The 14,744-nt window shown below is 47.1% G+C and overlaps 1 protein-coding gene across 1 annotated transcript; it reads right to left on the reverse strand.

Annotated features, from left to right (window-relative positions):
• Positions 1-6,821: 6,821 nt before the first annotated feature.
• LOC142920124 (uncharacterized) lies at positions 6,822-11,229 on the reverse strand. The gene is made up of 3 exons (XM_076062584.1): positions 11,182-11,229; positions 10,793-10,858; positions 6,822-9,669 (listed from the first exon to the last, which is right to left on the reverse strand). Exon 3 carries the CDS (start codon positions 9,657-9,659, stop codon positions 8,418-8,420), a length of 1,242 nt encoding a protein of 413 aa, XP_075918699.1. The 5' UTR covers positions 9,660-9,669; positions 10,793-10,858; positions 11,182-11,229; the 3' UTR covers positions 6,822-8,417.
• Between the last annotated feature and the right edge of the window lie 3,515 nt (positions 11,230-14,744).

The raw sequence follows: 14,744 nt of genomic DNA on the forward strand, positions 1-14,744 counted from the left end.
CCGTGTCGCCTCATCTCGATCCCGCAATCCCAAACAGGTGGAAGTCCGCATCGAACCGAACCCCCGGCAAGGCCGTCTACTTAACGACGAGAGAAAATTCACACGAAATGTCCTTTTCAACTAAGTCTTCCAGATGTAAAATGAAATAAGCTTTTAATGAAGAAGTAATCATCTAATTCAAAACATAACACAATTCAAAGATGTTTCATTTCAAAACTTCAAAACGGAGCATGGGTCGCTTGCGTGAATGCGTCCTTCGTGTGCCATAAATGTTGTGACTTTCCTGGCCGAAGGCCCTAAAATGCTTGGACCCTTATTGGTGCACAGCGTCTCAACTGCAGTGGGGCTTGCTTCAAGCGATAGGTAACGAACATCCAGACGTCAATCAGCAAGGAGCATTTCTAGTCCTAGTTATACAAAATCTACGTCAACACGTAAGACAAAACTACAATTCGTATTGTAGAGAATGTATCTCCTCCTATACGTGTAACTTTCAAGTGGTATGCCTTGTAACTGATGAATGATCCGAGCGTGCTCCCTATTTCAAAGACAATGAGTTGCTCCAGAGGCCGACGCTTCGTGAAACACAAAAGTACCCTTTGACCTGTATCACAAGAACAATGAGTCTCACCTGAGTTCTCTGTACAGGTTACTTCCAAACACACACACACACTTTGTCCTAACATCACTTAATCAATCTAGATTTGAACACTTAATCAATGTTTGACCCTCATAGACAAAAAGTTACATGTACACGCACAATCAGACAAGTATTCATTCTTAATTATTGACAGGCATATTAACAAAATGTAATTACTGCAGTGAAATATCCTGCATCAGGTTACATCGTATTAACAAGAAGCTATTTTAAAAAATACGCACCGTCTGCTTAACAGTGTATGTACACCGTACTAATGTTGCGTCATTCAAAACGAGTAGGCCATTGCATGCTGGCGAATTCTAAACATTAGCGACAAATTACAAAACTGAAATGAAACATCAATCATCGCCCCCTACTGACAGCCTCTTGTTCACATACTCTTTGGTTCTTTCAGTAAAGTCACGTAGGTAGACAAAATAATAATAGATCACGACGTTTCGATCGTAACACAAGCGGTCATCCTCAGGCGAAAAAAATAAATGCAGGCCGGTGCAGGGCCACCACCCTGTGGCACACAGGGGCAGCTGCTACTTGGGGATGCTTTTCGAGTGTTTCAGACGAGATACAAAACTCCGAGTTGCTGAGGCGGTTAAGCAAGCACCGAGTAAATGCAATTATTATAACATAGTGAATGCTTGGAGGCTTCTTGGCTCTGGCTCCTGGTCAGAGATCTGCCCAATCCACAGGTCCACAAAGACTGGCCGCTCGCTCTTACTCTGCAGGTTGAACCTAGGAATTGAGTGTTCAACTTCACATTCTTGTCATTAAAGGCCTGTGACAAAGGTGCATCTATTGTAGCGACATCGTCTCTGGCTTACACATCTACCGGGTCTCCACTTGATTGTGTATTGTCTAGGAGCAAGTCCACCCACACCTCCACTTCCACAAACTGCTGGGAGTTGCCTCACTCTGACTCATAGTCTGACTCATAGTCTGACTCATAGTCAGAGTTCTTCTCCTGCTTCACGATGTGAAGGTGCCATTTTGGAGTTGAATCTTCACCTTCACATTTTACCTTCACCTCTTCGCATTTCACCATCACTTCTTCACATTTTACAATCACCTCTTCATATTTCACCATCACCTCTTCATATTTCACCTCGATACCTTTAAAAGTGTCCAAGTTGGGATTTTCTTCCGGTTCGTGTTTCATGAGGGATGGGCTCATTGCGGCACTTTGACTTTCACAAGCTGATTTCAGACTCCACTCCTTGTGGATTTTCTGATGCTTCTGTGTTCTCTGGTGTACTTGAAGATTTGATGAATCTGCAAACGGCTTCCCACACAGAGTACACTTGAAGGGTTTCTCTCCTGTGTGTGTTCTCTGGTGTTTTACAAGAGCAGATGACTGTGCAAACGCCTTCACGCACACACTGCACTTGAAGGGTTTCTCTCCCGTGTGTGTTCTCTGGTGTTCTACAAGAGTAGATGAACGTGCAAACGCCTTCCCACACACAGTGCACTTGAAGGGTTTCTCTCCCGTGTGAGTTCTCTGGTGCCGTGTGAAATCTCCAGTACGATCCGTGCTGTATGCACACCGGTCGCATTGTTGACTCGTCATACCGAGCTGCGCCGAGCGCCTTTGCTCCATCAGACCAATTCTGCAGAGGAAGCATCAGAGGAAGCGTCAGCTGCAGACAGAAAAAAATAATATCCACACCATCTACACGTCAGTATCGATGCACAGAGGAAAGCATATATACACAGTAACACGTGACTTACACGTCTATACTTATTCATATATTCATGATATAGTGGAAAAGTGTCCCAAATTCATCATACAGGCTGTTATGGCACACAATGAGAGGGCAAATGGTTATAAACATGCCTGGAAGCCTTCGTATCTTCAAAATTAATGTTCACCCAAAACTCCGAGCACACAATTTCAGCTGTCTGGCTTCAAAATGAATATTTATGAAAGCTAAATTCAGCTGACATAGCAAAGGGTGTTTAAAACAATACTATTTGTGTTCGGCAGAAATGCATAAATTAATGTTCAATCGCAACTTAAGAGATGTGAAGCCAGGCACAGAAGTCCTTGAATGCTGGGATGAACAGATCCGACTTCAGCTGCACGTGTGTGTTGTGTTAACTTCCTGACTCCATTCTTACAAAGAGTTGCAGAGGAAAACAAAATAAACTGTTTTGATATAACCTCCGTGCTCAATAGAGTTAATAGAATTGACTGCAAACACAAACTTGACACTGTCACACTCAGAGGCGGAGCCAGGATTTTCAGGTAGGGGGGGCAACCCCTCCAGCAATGAAAAATGATAGGAGTTGTTAGTAAGGAGTTGTTAGTAAGTTGTTAGTTAGTAAGGAGTTGTTAGTAAGGAGTTGTTAGTACGTAAGGAGTTGTTAGTAAGTTGTTAGTTAGTAAGGAGTTGTTAGTAAGGAGTTGTTAGTACGTAAGGAGTTGTTAGTAAGTTGTTAGTAAGTAAGGAGTTGTTAGTAGGGAGTTGTTAGTACGTAAGGACTTGTCCCTTGCTTTTTATTCGACGCGTGTGGTCGGTATTGCGCTCACTGAAGGTGTTTGCCTTCAGGGAAGTCGTGTACTCTGTATACGCAACTGCGCAAAATTCTATGAGTCGCTTACAACTGTTTTGCCGTTACTTATTGCCAATTATGGACTCGGTCTGTTGTCCTCTCATAGAGTCCCTGGCACGTAATAATATGCCACACGGTGGCAGTGGGGGTCGCAAAATGGTGATTTATCTATATATATGAAAGGGAAATGTGTGGATACGTGTGTCTGTTCGAAATGTTTAGCATACTTCCCAACGTGCCACACACTTGAAATTTGGCATGTGGGTATGTTCCATACTGCACACAATGTAAAAAAATATAAAAAGTCTTTTGTACTTTTTGGGGCGGGGGGGGGGGAATGACCATGAAGTGTCTGGCGTCAACCCGCAACACCTCTGAGTTAAGCGATTGGCTTCTCAGGAGTCCAATACATATCCTCCGTGCGAAGAACGGGTAGAACTGCTATCTTAAATATGAAGCAGAACATTCCATCTGTTTGTTTGTGCGAAGCAGCAAAAACCTCTCCAACGCTGAGCTCTGGCGTCGTGAAAATTTGCACAGCTGACGCTGTCTGGAATTTCTAAGTGAACGTGACTATTTTCAGCTCGCCACGTCATTATTCCCTTCCCCGAGTGGCCAAAATCGACCTTACGTAGAAGTGGGGTAAGGTTGAATTTCCTTGAGTGAAAACATCCGATTTAGGTAAATTGATTTGTTTCGGCTTTTTTTCTTTCCTGCAAGCATCAATTTTTTTCAGGGTTTTTCAGTGAAATAGAAGGGAATGTGAAGTTAATCCAAGACAATAATCCAAGTCCCGGGCGAAGCCTGGTAGTGAAGCTCGTTACTAATAAACCCCAATGATCCTATCAAAATTAGGGATTTCGATCGGATCGTTGAGGGGGCACGTGCAACTCCACCCCCACTGGCTCCACCACTGTCACACACTGGCATGGTTCACAGGTGGTGGTGTGTCCAGACCCACGCCTGGCTACCTTCACCTGCTCAGTATTAATGCTTCCTCACTCCACCAAGTAGTTAATTGAGGATCAATCAACACAGCCGAGGCTGCGTGTCTCTCTCCCCGTGGTCGTGTGGATTTCCTTCCCGATCCCCCGGTCTCCCCTCTACATGTAGAGAATGAACACCGCCACACGTCTAGAGTGAACACCGCCACGCGTCTAGAGTGAACACCGCCACGTGTCTAGAGTGAACACCACCACACGTCTAGAGTGAACACCGCCATGCGTCTAGAGTGAACACCACCACGTGTCTAGAGTGAACACCACTACACGTCTAGAGTGAACACCGCCACGTGTCTAGAGTGAACACCACGAAGCGTCTAGAGTGAACACCGCCATGCGTCTAGAGTGAACACCACCACGTGTCTAGAGTGAACACCACCATGTGTCTAGAGTGAACACCACCACACATCTAGAGTGAACACCGCCACGCATCTAGAGAATGACCACCGCCACGCGTCTAGAGTGAACACTACTACACATCTAGAGTGAACACCGCCACATGTCTAGAGTGAACACCACCACGTGTCTAGAGTGAACACCACCAAGCGTCTAGAGTGAACACCACCAAGTGTCTAGACTCTAGAGTAAACACCGCCACGTGTCTAGAGTGAACACTGCCATGCGTCTAGGGTGAACACCACCCCGAGTCTAGAGTGAACACCGCCACGCATCTAGAGTGAACACCGCCACGCGTCTAGAGTGAACACTGGCACGCGTCTAGAGTGAACACCACCACACGTCTAGAGTAAACACCACCACGCGTCTAGAGTGAACACCACCACGCTGTTGACAAAGCCTCACCTTGTGTTGTTGTGGGCAGGTTGCTTCTGATAACAAGAGCGGTATAGCAGCTCAAGCGGGCTTGGCCTGGTGAAAAAAAATAAAAACTGCGTGAATATTTACAATAAAACAAAGTTACAAAGTGGCGAGCCTGGTGAAGACAAATTAAACTTAAGCGAGATGATTAAAGTAAACGCAATCAGGCGAGGGCAGGAGGCAAGGCCCCACGTGGCTAGGCCCCGCGCTGTAAAGTTCCAACCTGGACATCGATTCCCATGCTCACTGCTACTCAACTGACATCCCTACGAGCGAGAGAGAGCGAGGCTCTACCTTGGTAAACAACAACCACCACAACCACAACCACCACCACAACCGCGATGAGAATTTCTCACCTCGGATTTCAGTTCACGTGCGGAGCGGAAGATTCCTGTTACCTCGTGACGTCACGCGGCAGCAGGAGGTGACGTCACTTGAGTGGTACAAGACACTCCCCTCCCACAACGAGCGGGTCTTAATTTAAATAAATTATGTTAATGAATCCGGCCCATACGTGGAGGGATGGGGCGTGGGTGCTGAAACCCGTCGCAATAAACTCGCGACGGCCTTCACGAATACATTATGTTAATGAGCCGCCAGTCACCGGGCGTAGCTTTGCCCAAATAAGGATTGTACTTGAACAGATGACGGAAGTTGACCCAGGCAGAGGTGACGTCACGCTCAAGGGCGCGGTAGACGGGGTGGGGTGAATACCTTGGTGACATGACGACACTGGCGAGGTACACCTCCCCCTGGCGTTTCACGCCGATGAGGTGATGCTGAGTGGTGACGTCACAGAGCGGGATTGGAGTTTAAGTTGATTTAGATTCATTTTCCATTGCTCCCTCCCTTGAACTCAGCAACAACAACGTGGACATTGCATCCCACTGGGATTTTTTAGCACACAGCGTTGGTGTACGGTGCTTTTTTCAGGAATATTTTGCTGTTTTTTATTCATGGATTTTCTGTTTGCAGTCACACAAAGTAGTCACTTTAAGATGTGTTTCTTGTTCGTTTTTGTGTTTGTTGTGGTTGCACTTGATTCAAGAGCCGAATAGCTCACAGGGGTATACCAAAATATATAAACTGAAACTATTGTGTACACTGTGTGTACACACTGTGTACGTACACGCTGTGTGTGCACTGTGTGTGTGTACACGTACACACTGTGTGTACGTGTACAGTGTGTGTACACTGTGTGTGTACACACTGTGTGTGTGCACTGTGTCTGTGCACTGTGTGTGTGCACTGTGTGTGTACACTGTGTGTGTGTGCACTGTGGGGGGCACAGTCATCTCAGTCGACCAATGGGCATCTTTTCATCAATTTATTATTTTCCAATTTTCTTGTTTTTTTGTTTTCTATTTGTGACTTTACCGAAAGAACCAGGAATATGGTAGCACATTCTCTATTTATTGCAGAGGTTCAAGGTTAAAATCCGACAGGCACACCTGGCTACCCCAGAAACATTCACCACAATATGTGCAGTCTGCTAAACGGCAGGTGTCAAACATAACGTTGCGTCATTCACAACGCACAGGTCATGTTGGTGTAACGGTCAAAATTGTGTTAATTCCAAACATTATCCAGAAACTCCACAACGGAGACACGCACCCCCTGTACCTACGACGGAGGCGCAGGGACAGACGTTCGATTACGTTGGAATCGACCTGCAGACGGCCAGCAGCTCCGTGTCGCCTCATCTCGATCCCGCAATCCCAAACAGGTGAAAGTCCGCACCGAACCCCCGGCAAGGCCATCGTCTAATTACGACAAGAGAACATTCACACGAAATGTCCTTTTCAATGAATAAGCTTTTAATGAAGAAATACAATTATACAATTCAAGACATAACACAATTCAAAGTTGTTTCACTTTAAAACTTCAAGACGGAGCATCGGGAGCTTGCGTGGAGGCGTCGTTCGAGTGCAATTTTTTTCGTGACTTTCCTGGCCCAAGGCCGCAAATGGTTGTGAGGGGCGCCGCCGGCGGTCAGGCTTGCTACAGCCCTTGGTCGTGAACATCCAGACGTGAATCAGCAAGGAGCATTTCATGTCCTAGTTCGACAAAATCTACGTCAACACGTAATACAAAATTATGATTCGTGTTATAGAGAATGTATCTCCTCTACGTGTAACTTTAAGGTGGTATGCCTTGTAACTGATGAATGATTCGAGTGTGCTTCCTATGTCAAAGACAATGAGTTGCTCCAGATGCTTCATGACCTGTATCACAAGAACAACGGGTCTCACCTGAGTTCTCTGTACAGGTTACTTCCAAAACACACACACACACTTTGTCCTAACGTAACTTATTCAATGTTTGACCCTTATAAATAAAATGATGCATGTACACACAAAATCAGACAAGTGTTCATTCTGAATTATTGACAGGCATTTTAACAAAATTTAATTACTGCAGTGAAATGTACTGCATCAGATAACATCTGATTAAGAAGCTATTTGAAAAAAAATATGCACGGTCTACTTAACAGTGGATGTAAAACATACTTTTGTGTCATTCAAAACGAGGCCATTGCATGCTGGCGAATTCTAAACATTAGCGACAAATTACACAACTGAGATGAAACATCAATCATCGCCTCCTACTGACAGCCTCTTGTTCACATACTCTTTGGTTCTTTCAGTAAAGTCACGTAGGTAGACAAAATAATAGATCACGACGTTTCGATCGTAACACAAGCGGTCCTCCTCAGGCAGAAAAAATAATAAATGCAGGCCGGTGCAGGGCCACCACCCTGTGCCACACAGGGGCAGCTGCTACTTGGGGATGCTCTTCGAGTGTTTCAGACGAGATACAAAACTCCCAGTTGCCGAGGCGATTAAGCACCGAGCAAATGCAATTATTATAAAATAGTGAATGCTTGGGGGCTTCTTTGCTCTCGCTCCTGGTCAGAGATCTACCCAACCCACGGGCCCACAAAGACTGGCCGCTCTTACTCTGCAGGTTGAACCTAGAAACTGAGTGTCCAACTTCACGTTCTTGTCATTAAAGGCCTGTGACAAAGGTCTATTGTAGCGACATCGTCTCTGGCTTACACATCTACTGGGTCTCCACTTGACTTTGTTTTGTCTCGGAGGAAGTCCACCCACACCTCCACTTCCACAAACTGCTGGGAGTTGCCTCGCTCTGCCTCACAGTCAGAATTCTCCTCCTGCTTCACGTTGCCTCCATCAATGTGAAGGTCCCATTTTGGAGTTGAATCTTCATCTTCACATTTCACCTTCACTTCTTCGCTATTCACCATCACTTCTTCCCTCTTCACCATCACCTCTTCATATTTCACCTCGATACCTTTAAAAGTGTCCAAGCTGGAATTTTCTTCCGGTTCGTGTTTCATGAGGGATGGGCTTATTGTGGCACTATGACTTTCACAAGCTGATTTCAGACTCCACTCCTTGCAGATCTTCTGATGCTTCTGTGTTCTCTGGTGTACTTGAAGATTTTATGAATGTGCAAATGCCTACCCGCAGAGTGCACCTGAAGGGTTTCCCTCCCGTGTGTGTTCTCTGGTGTGCTTTAAGATGTGGTGACTGTGAAAACGCCTTCCCGCACAGAGTGCACTTGAAGGGTTTCTCTCCCGTGTGTGTTCTCTCGTGTACTTTAAGATTTGATGAATGTGCAAACATCATCCCGCACAAAATGCACCTGAAGGGTTTCTCTCCTGTGTGTGTTCTCTGGTGTTTTTTAACAGATGACCGTGAAAACGCCTTCCCACACACACTGCACTTGAAGGGTTTCTCTCCCGTGTGTGCTCTCTGGTGTTCTACAAGAGTAGATGAATGTGCAAACGCCTTCCCACACATCGTGCACCTGAAGGGTTTCACTCCCGTGTGTGTTCTCTGGTGTGTTACAAGAGCAGATGAATATGCAAACGCCTTCCCACACACACTGCACTTGAAGGGTTTCTCTCCCGTGTGTGTTCTCTGGTGTTCTACAAGAGTAGATGAATGTGCAAACGCCTTCCCACACACAGTGCACCTGAAGGGTTTCTCTCCCGTGTGTGTTCTCTGGTGTATTACAAGAGTAGATGAACGTGCAAACGCCTTCCCACACACAGTGCACTTGAAGGGTTTCTCTCCCGTGTGAATTCTCTGGTGGGTCTGAAGAACTGATGGCCATGCAAATGCCTTCCCAGACACAGTGCACTTAAAGGGTTTCTCTCCCGTGTGTGTTTTCTGGTGTACTACAAGAGTAGATGAATGTGCAAACGCCTTCCCACACATCGTGCACCTGAAGGGTTTCTCTCCTGTGTGAGTTCTCTGGTGTGTTACAAGAGCAGATGAACGTGCAAACGCCTTCCCACACACACTGGACTTGAAGGGTTTCTCTCCCGTGTGTGTTTTCTGGTGTATTTTAAGAGCAAATGACCGTGTAAATGCCTTGTTACACACACTGCACTTGAAGGGTTTCTCTCCCGTGTGTGTTCTCTGGTGTCTTTGCAGCTGTGATGAATGTGCAAATGCCTTCCCGCACATCGTGCACTTGAAGGGTTTCTCTCCTGTGTGAGTTCTTTGGTGCCGTGTCAAATTTCCAGTCCGATCCGTGCTGTATGCACGCTGGTTGCATTGCTGACTTGTCATACCGAGCTGCGCTGAGTGCATTTGCTCCATCAGACCAATTCTGCGGAGGAAGCGTCAGAGGAAGCGTCAGCTGCAGACAGAAAAAAAGAATATCCACACCATCTACACGTCAGTATCGAGGCACAGAGGAATGCATATAGTCACATGTGACTTACACGTCTATATTCATATATTCATGATGTAGTAAAAACGTTTCCCAAATTCATCACAGGGCTGTTATGGCACACAATGAGAGGGCAAATGGTTATAAACATGCCTGGAAGCCCTCGTATCTTCAAAATGAATGTTCACCCAAAACTCCTAGCACACAATTTCAGCTGTCTGGCTACAAAAGGAATATTTATGAGAGCTAAATTCAGCTGACATAGCAAAGGGTGTTGAAAACAATACTATTTGTGTCATGCAGAAATTCATAAATTAACGTTCAATCGCAACTTAGAGGTGTGAATCCAGGCTCAGATGTCATTGAATGCTGGGATGAACAGTTCCGACTTCAGCTGAATGTGTGTGCTGTGTTCACCTCCTGTTTCCATTCGCATAAAGAGTTCCAGAGGAAAACAAAAGTAAACTATTGTTATGATATAACCTCCGTGTTCAACAGAGTTAATAGACGTTACTGCAAACACAAACTGTACACTGTCACTGGGTAAACAGGCGGTGGCGTGTCTATAATCACGGCTGGCCACCTTCATCTGCTTGGCATGAATGCTTCCTCACTGCACCAAGTAATTAATTGAGGATCAACGAACACAGCCGAGGCTAACTGGAGTTTGCATGTCTCTCTCCGTGGTGAGATGTTAACTGCCTCACCTGGTATACAGGAAGTCGTGGGTTCGATCCCGAACCTGACGCCTGCTCTATATTTGGAGTTTGCGCGTCACTCCGTTTAGCGTCTTTGACCGATAGACATTGACACACGTATTCTTGTTTCTTTCAGTAAAGTTGCGTAGATAGAAAATAACAATAACAGATAATACAATTACATTGAAGACCACTTGTGTTGCGATCAAAACGACGTGAGTTTTTTTGCTTTATTTACATTTTTTTGTTATTTTCATTTAATTTTCTATCTACGTGACTTTACCGAAAGAACCAAGAATATTAATTCCTGCAGTCACCAAAGTTTGAAGTCAAAACATTCACACACGTTGACAAAGCCTCACCTTGTGTTGTTGTGGGCAGGTTGCTTCTGATAACAAGAGCGGTATAGCAGCTCAAGCGGGCTTGGCCTGCTAACAAAAGAACGAAAATAAAAACTGCGTGAATGTTTACAATAAAACAAAGTTACAAAGTGGCGAGCCGGGTGAAGACAAATTAAACTTAAGTGAGATAATTAAAGTAAATGCAATCAGGCGAGGGCAGGAGGCAAGGCCCCGCGTGGCTAGGCCCCGCGTTGTAAAGTTCCAACCTGGACATCGATTCCCGTGCTCGCTGCTACTCAACTGACATCCCTACGAGAGAGAGCGAGGCTCTACCTTGGTAAACAACAACAACCACCACCACCACAACAACCACTACCACAACAACCACAACCGCAATGATAATTTCTCACCTCGGATTTCAGTGCAGGAAGCGATAGCTTCCTGTTTAGCGCGTGACGTCACGCGGTAGCAGGTGACGTGACGTCACGTCCGGAGTACGAGACACGCTCCTCCCACAATGAGCTGCTCCGTAACTAAATAAATTAGAGAATGAATAAATTATGTTAATGTTACTCGTCCCATGTGTCGTGGGCAATGAACTCGTCGCAATAAACTCGCGACGGCTTTAACGAGGACATTATGTTAATGAGCCGCCAGTGACTGGGCGTAGCTTTGCCCAAATAAGGATTGGCACTGGAACGCAATCGGCAGTGACCCAAGCGCAAGGTGACATCACGCTCAAGAGCGTGGTGGAATACCTTGGTGACATGACGTCACCAGCGAGGTACACCTCCCGCTGGCGTTTCACGCCGATGAAGTAATGCTGAGTGGTGACGTCACAGAGCGGGATTGGAGTTTAAGTTGATTTAGATTCATTTTCCATTGCTCCCTCCCTTGGGTGTGTGGGCTCAGCTACAACAACGTGGACATTATTGTGTATACACTGTGTGTATACACTGTGTGTGTACACTCTGTGTGTGTACACTGTGTGTGTGTACACTGTGTGTGTGTACACTGTTTGTGTATACACTGTGTGTGTATACACACACACAGTGTATACACATTGTGTATGTATACTGTGTGTGTACACAATGTGTCTGTGTGTACACTGTGTGTGTACGCAATGTGTCTGTGTGTACACTGTGTGTGTGTATACACTGTGTGTGTGTGTACACTGTGTGTGTGTACACTGTATGTGTGTACACTGTGTGTGTACACAATGTGTGTGTGTACACAATGTGTGTGTACACTGTGTGTGTGTGTACACAATGCGTGTGTGTGTACACTGTGTGTGTACACTCTGTGTGTGTACACTGTGTATGTGTTTACACTGTGTGTGTACACACTGTGTGTTTACACTGTGTGTGTGTACACTGTGTGTGTGTGTACACTGTGTTTATACTGTGTGTGTTTACACTGTGTGTGTACACTCTATGTGTGTGTACACTGTGTGTGTGTGTACACTGTCTGTGTACACTGTATGTGTGTGTACACTGTCTGTGTACAGTGCATGTACACTGTGTGTGTACAGTGTGTGTGTGTACACTGTGTGTGTGTGTACATTGTGTCTGTGTACACTGTGTGTGTTTACACTATCTGTGTGTGTACACTGTGTACACACACAGACACAACCTCTACCGTCTGCAGTGGATTGGTGTAGCGAGGTGCAATGCCCCCCCCCCATCTCTGTGATTAAAACACACAAACACCACTAGCCTATAATAATAAAGTGACCAAAAAGGACAAAGAGTACGTTTGACCTGTCAACTGATATAAATTCCACATTTATATGGCGTAGCCCAGTCTCTCCATTGGATGACTCCTGTTAACCTCACACAGAGTAGTACTCAATTTATTGAGCTCTGATGCCCAAACTGTATCTTGAAATTGCAACCTTTAAAACTGCGAGACAAACATTTTAATCACATCACTTTCCAGCCAGATATCTCTGCCCAAGTTGGAGCACTCTACCAATGAATACAGTCATCTGAAATGAACGTTATTGTAACATGCATTCGGAATTCCTTTGGTCGCCCAAATGAGCCTCCGCACCTTGGCATGGATAGCGAGTCCTGCACTCACGTCAGAAGCAATAACGTCCAGCTATTTTATTTCAGCATGGCAGATTTTAAGCCATGTTGACTTGGAATAAACCTCCCCAGGTACTTGGTCCGATTGAAACTGTAAAAATAAAATTGTACCCTTAGGGGTTAGCCTGAATTGAACCCATGAGATCGGATCCAAGCGTAATGCATCAAAGCAGCACTCCCATCTCACTGGGTTTGTACAAAATATCTGTGCTATACACCATACTACTTTACAGTAATATACTACTATACTTTAGCTGGAATGTAGCATGTTTATGGTAGAGTGGATTATTTGTAAATTTTGATTGAAAATCCAAAGTGTCTTCAGTTATAAGACTCCATCATTCTTCAAGCTGCATACCAATGTTGAACAAACATTTACATTGCTAAAAGACATTTGCAGATGATACATTATTAATGTTTGAGACAGAGGGACATGCCAATGCACGTGAATGTTTTTCAACAAAACATATCAAAACTATACAGTTGCAATGATATTAAAATTAAATCCAAGCAACATTACCATTTTCCCTACTCCTTGAGTTTGTGCTCAATACTTTAACGTGTACAGGGCCATGGCGGTGTGGGGGCCGACGTCCACCCCACCGCCCTCGCTGGGCAGGTGGGGCGCGACGTCCGCCCCTTCCGCCGCCTCCTCCATCGCGTCGGTCGGCTCCCGCCGGGCCCCCGCCGACCGAGTGATCGGGCCCCCCGCGCTAGCGCCCTCTCCGAGGGACAGACTCGTGCTGCTGGCTCACGGCCGCGCGGAGTAAACCCACGCACCCCCGCGCGCATCGCGGCTATCGCTAACGCAGCGGACAGCGGCACGCTAGCACCTGCACCGGCGAGCGATGACCTCCACGAGCATCCGCGCGCACCGCAGCCGTCGTTAACACGGGGCCCGAACGGTCTCGCACCTGCGGGCGATTATCTCAACGCGCGTCCGTGCACGCCGCGCGCCCACTACGGCTGACGCTGACGCAGCACGCGGCGGCCCACTCGCGTCCACGCCGACGGGCGATGATCTCAACGCGCGAGCTCCGGCCACGGCTCCGCCCTCGCTCTCGCCGCGCATCCGCCCACGGAGCCGCTCCGCACGGGAATCACACGCGCACCACACCGATGCTCTCTGCTAAATTTTATTCGTGGCGCAAACCCCGCACTGCCCGGAGGGAATATTCTACGAGCAGAGCCTAGCCCTACCGCTACCCAAGTCCGCAAATGCTCGCACGCCCCGTCACGCACCTCGCGGCCGTGCTCACGGCGTCGCGCGGACGCCGTGAGAGTCGGAGGGACGAAGACGAAAGGGAACTTTGCCTATCGCCGCCTCGTAGCAGCGCTCGCCGGCGTCGCACGGATGCCGCGAGCGGCTCGAGAAGGCGGGGAGCGTCGCGTGTGACTCGTCGCCGCCGACCCGGCGAACCTTCGCACGCCCAAACAATTTGAAGCCAACTCAGGGGCGCCGCAATGTGACTTGCTCCGCGAGGGTCGGCCATTCTCCTGGCACCGGGAAACCGCGGGACTTTCATCCTAGAGACCCTTCGGATGAAAACCCGTCGTGACGGGCAATCTCCCGCCAGGACGCTATGTGCGGGCGCTGCAGGTGCGTGCTCGGTGTGGGGGGCCACGGGGGAGTCGAGGCGCCGGCAGAGTTGCTCCGAGACCGTGGCACCACAACGGATCGGGAATTGCGTTGAAATCCGGCTCGCGCAAAAGCACAAAAGGGGCGACCCAACGGAGCCCGAAATCATGTCGATTCGCCGAGTCGACAAATGTGCATATTGCCCCCTGGGATGGCAACTGACAGTCGAATACGGAAAATCGTGATGTGAACAGATTCTGTTTATGTGCGACACAACTTCACGCCACATGGTCCCACGGGGAAA

The sequence above is a fragment of the Petromyzon marinus genome, unplaced genomic scaffold (assembly GCF_048934315.1).
Source record: "Petromyzon marinus isolate PM22_M1 ecotype Great Lakes invasive population unplaced genomic scaffold, UKy_Petmar_22M1.pri1.0 PM_G_Scaffold_67, whole genome shotgun sequence".
Classification (NCBI taxonomy): domain Eukaryota; kingdom Metazoa; phylum Chordata; class Hyperoartia; order Petromyzontiformes; family Petromyzontidae; genus Petromyzon; species Petromyzon marinus.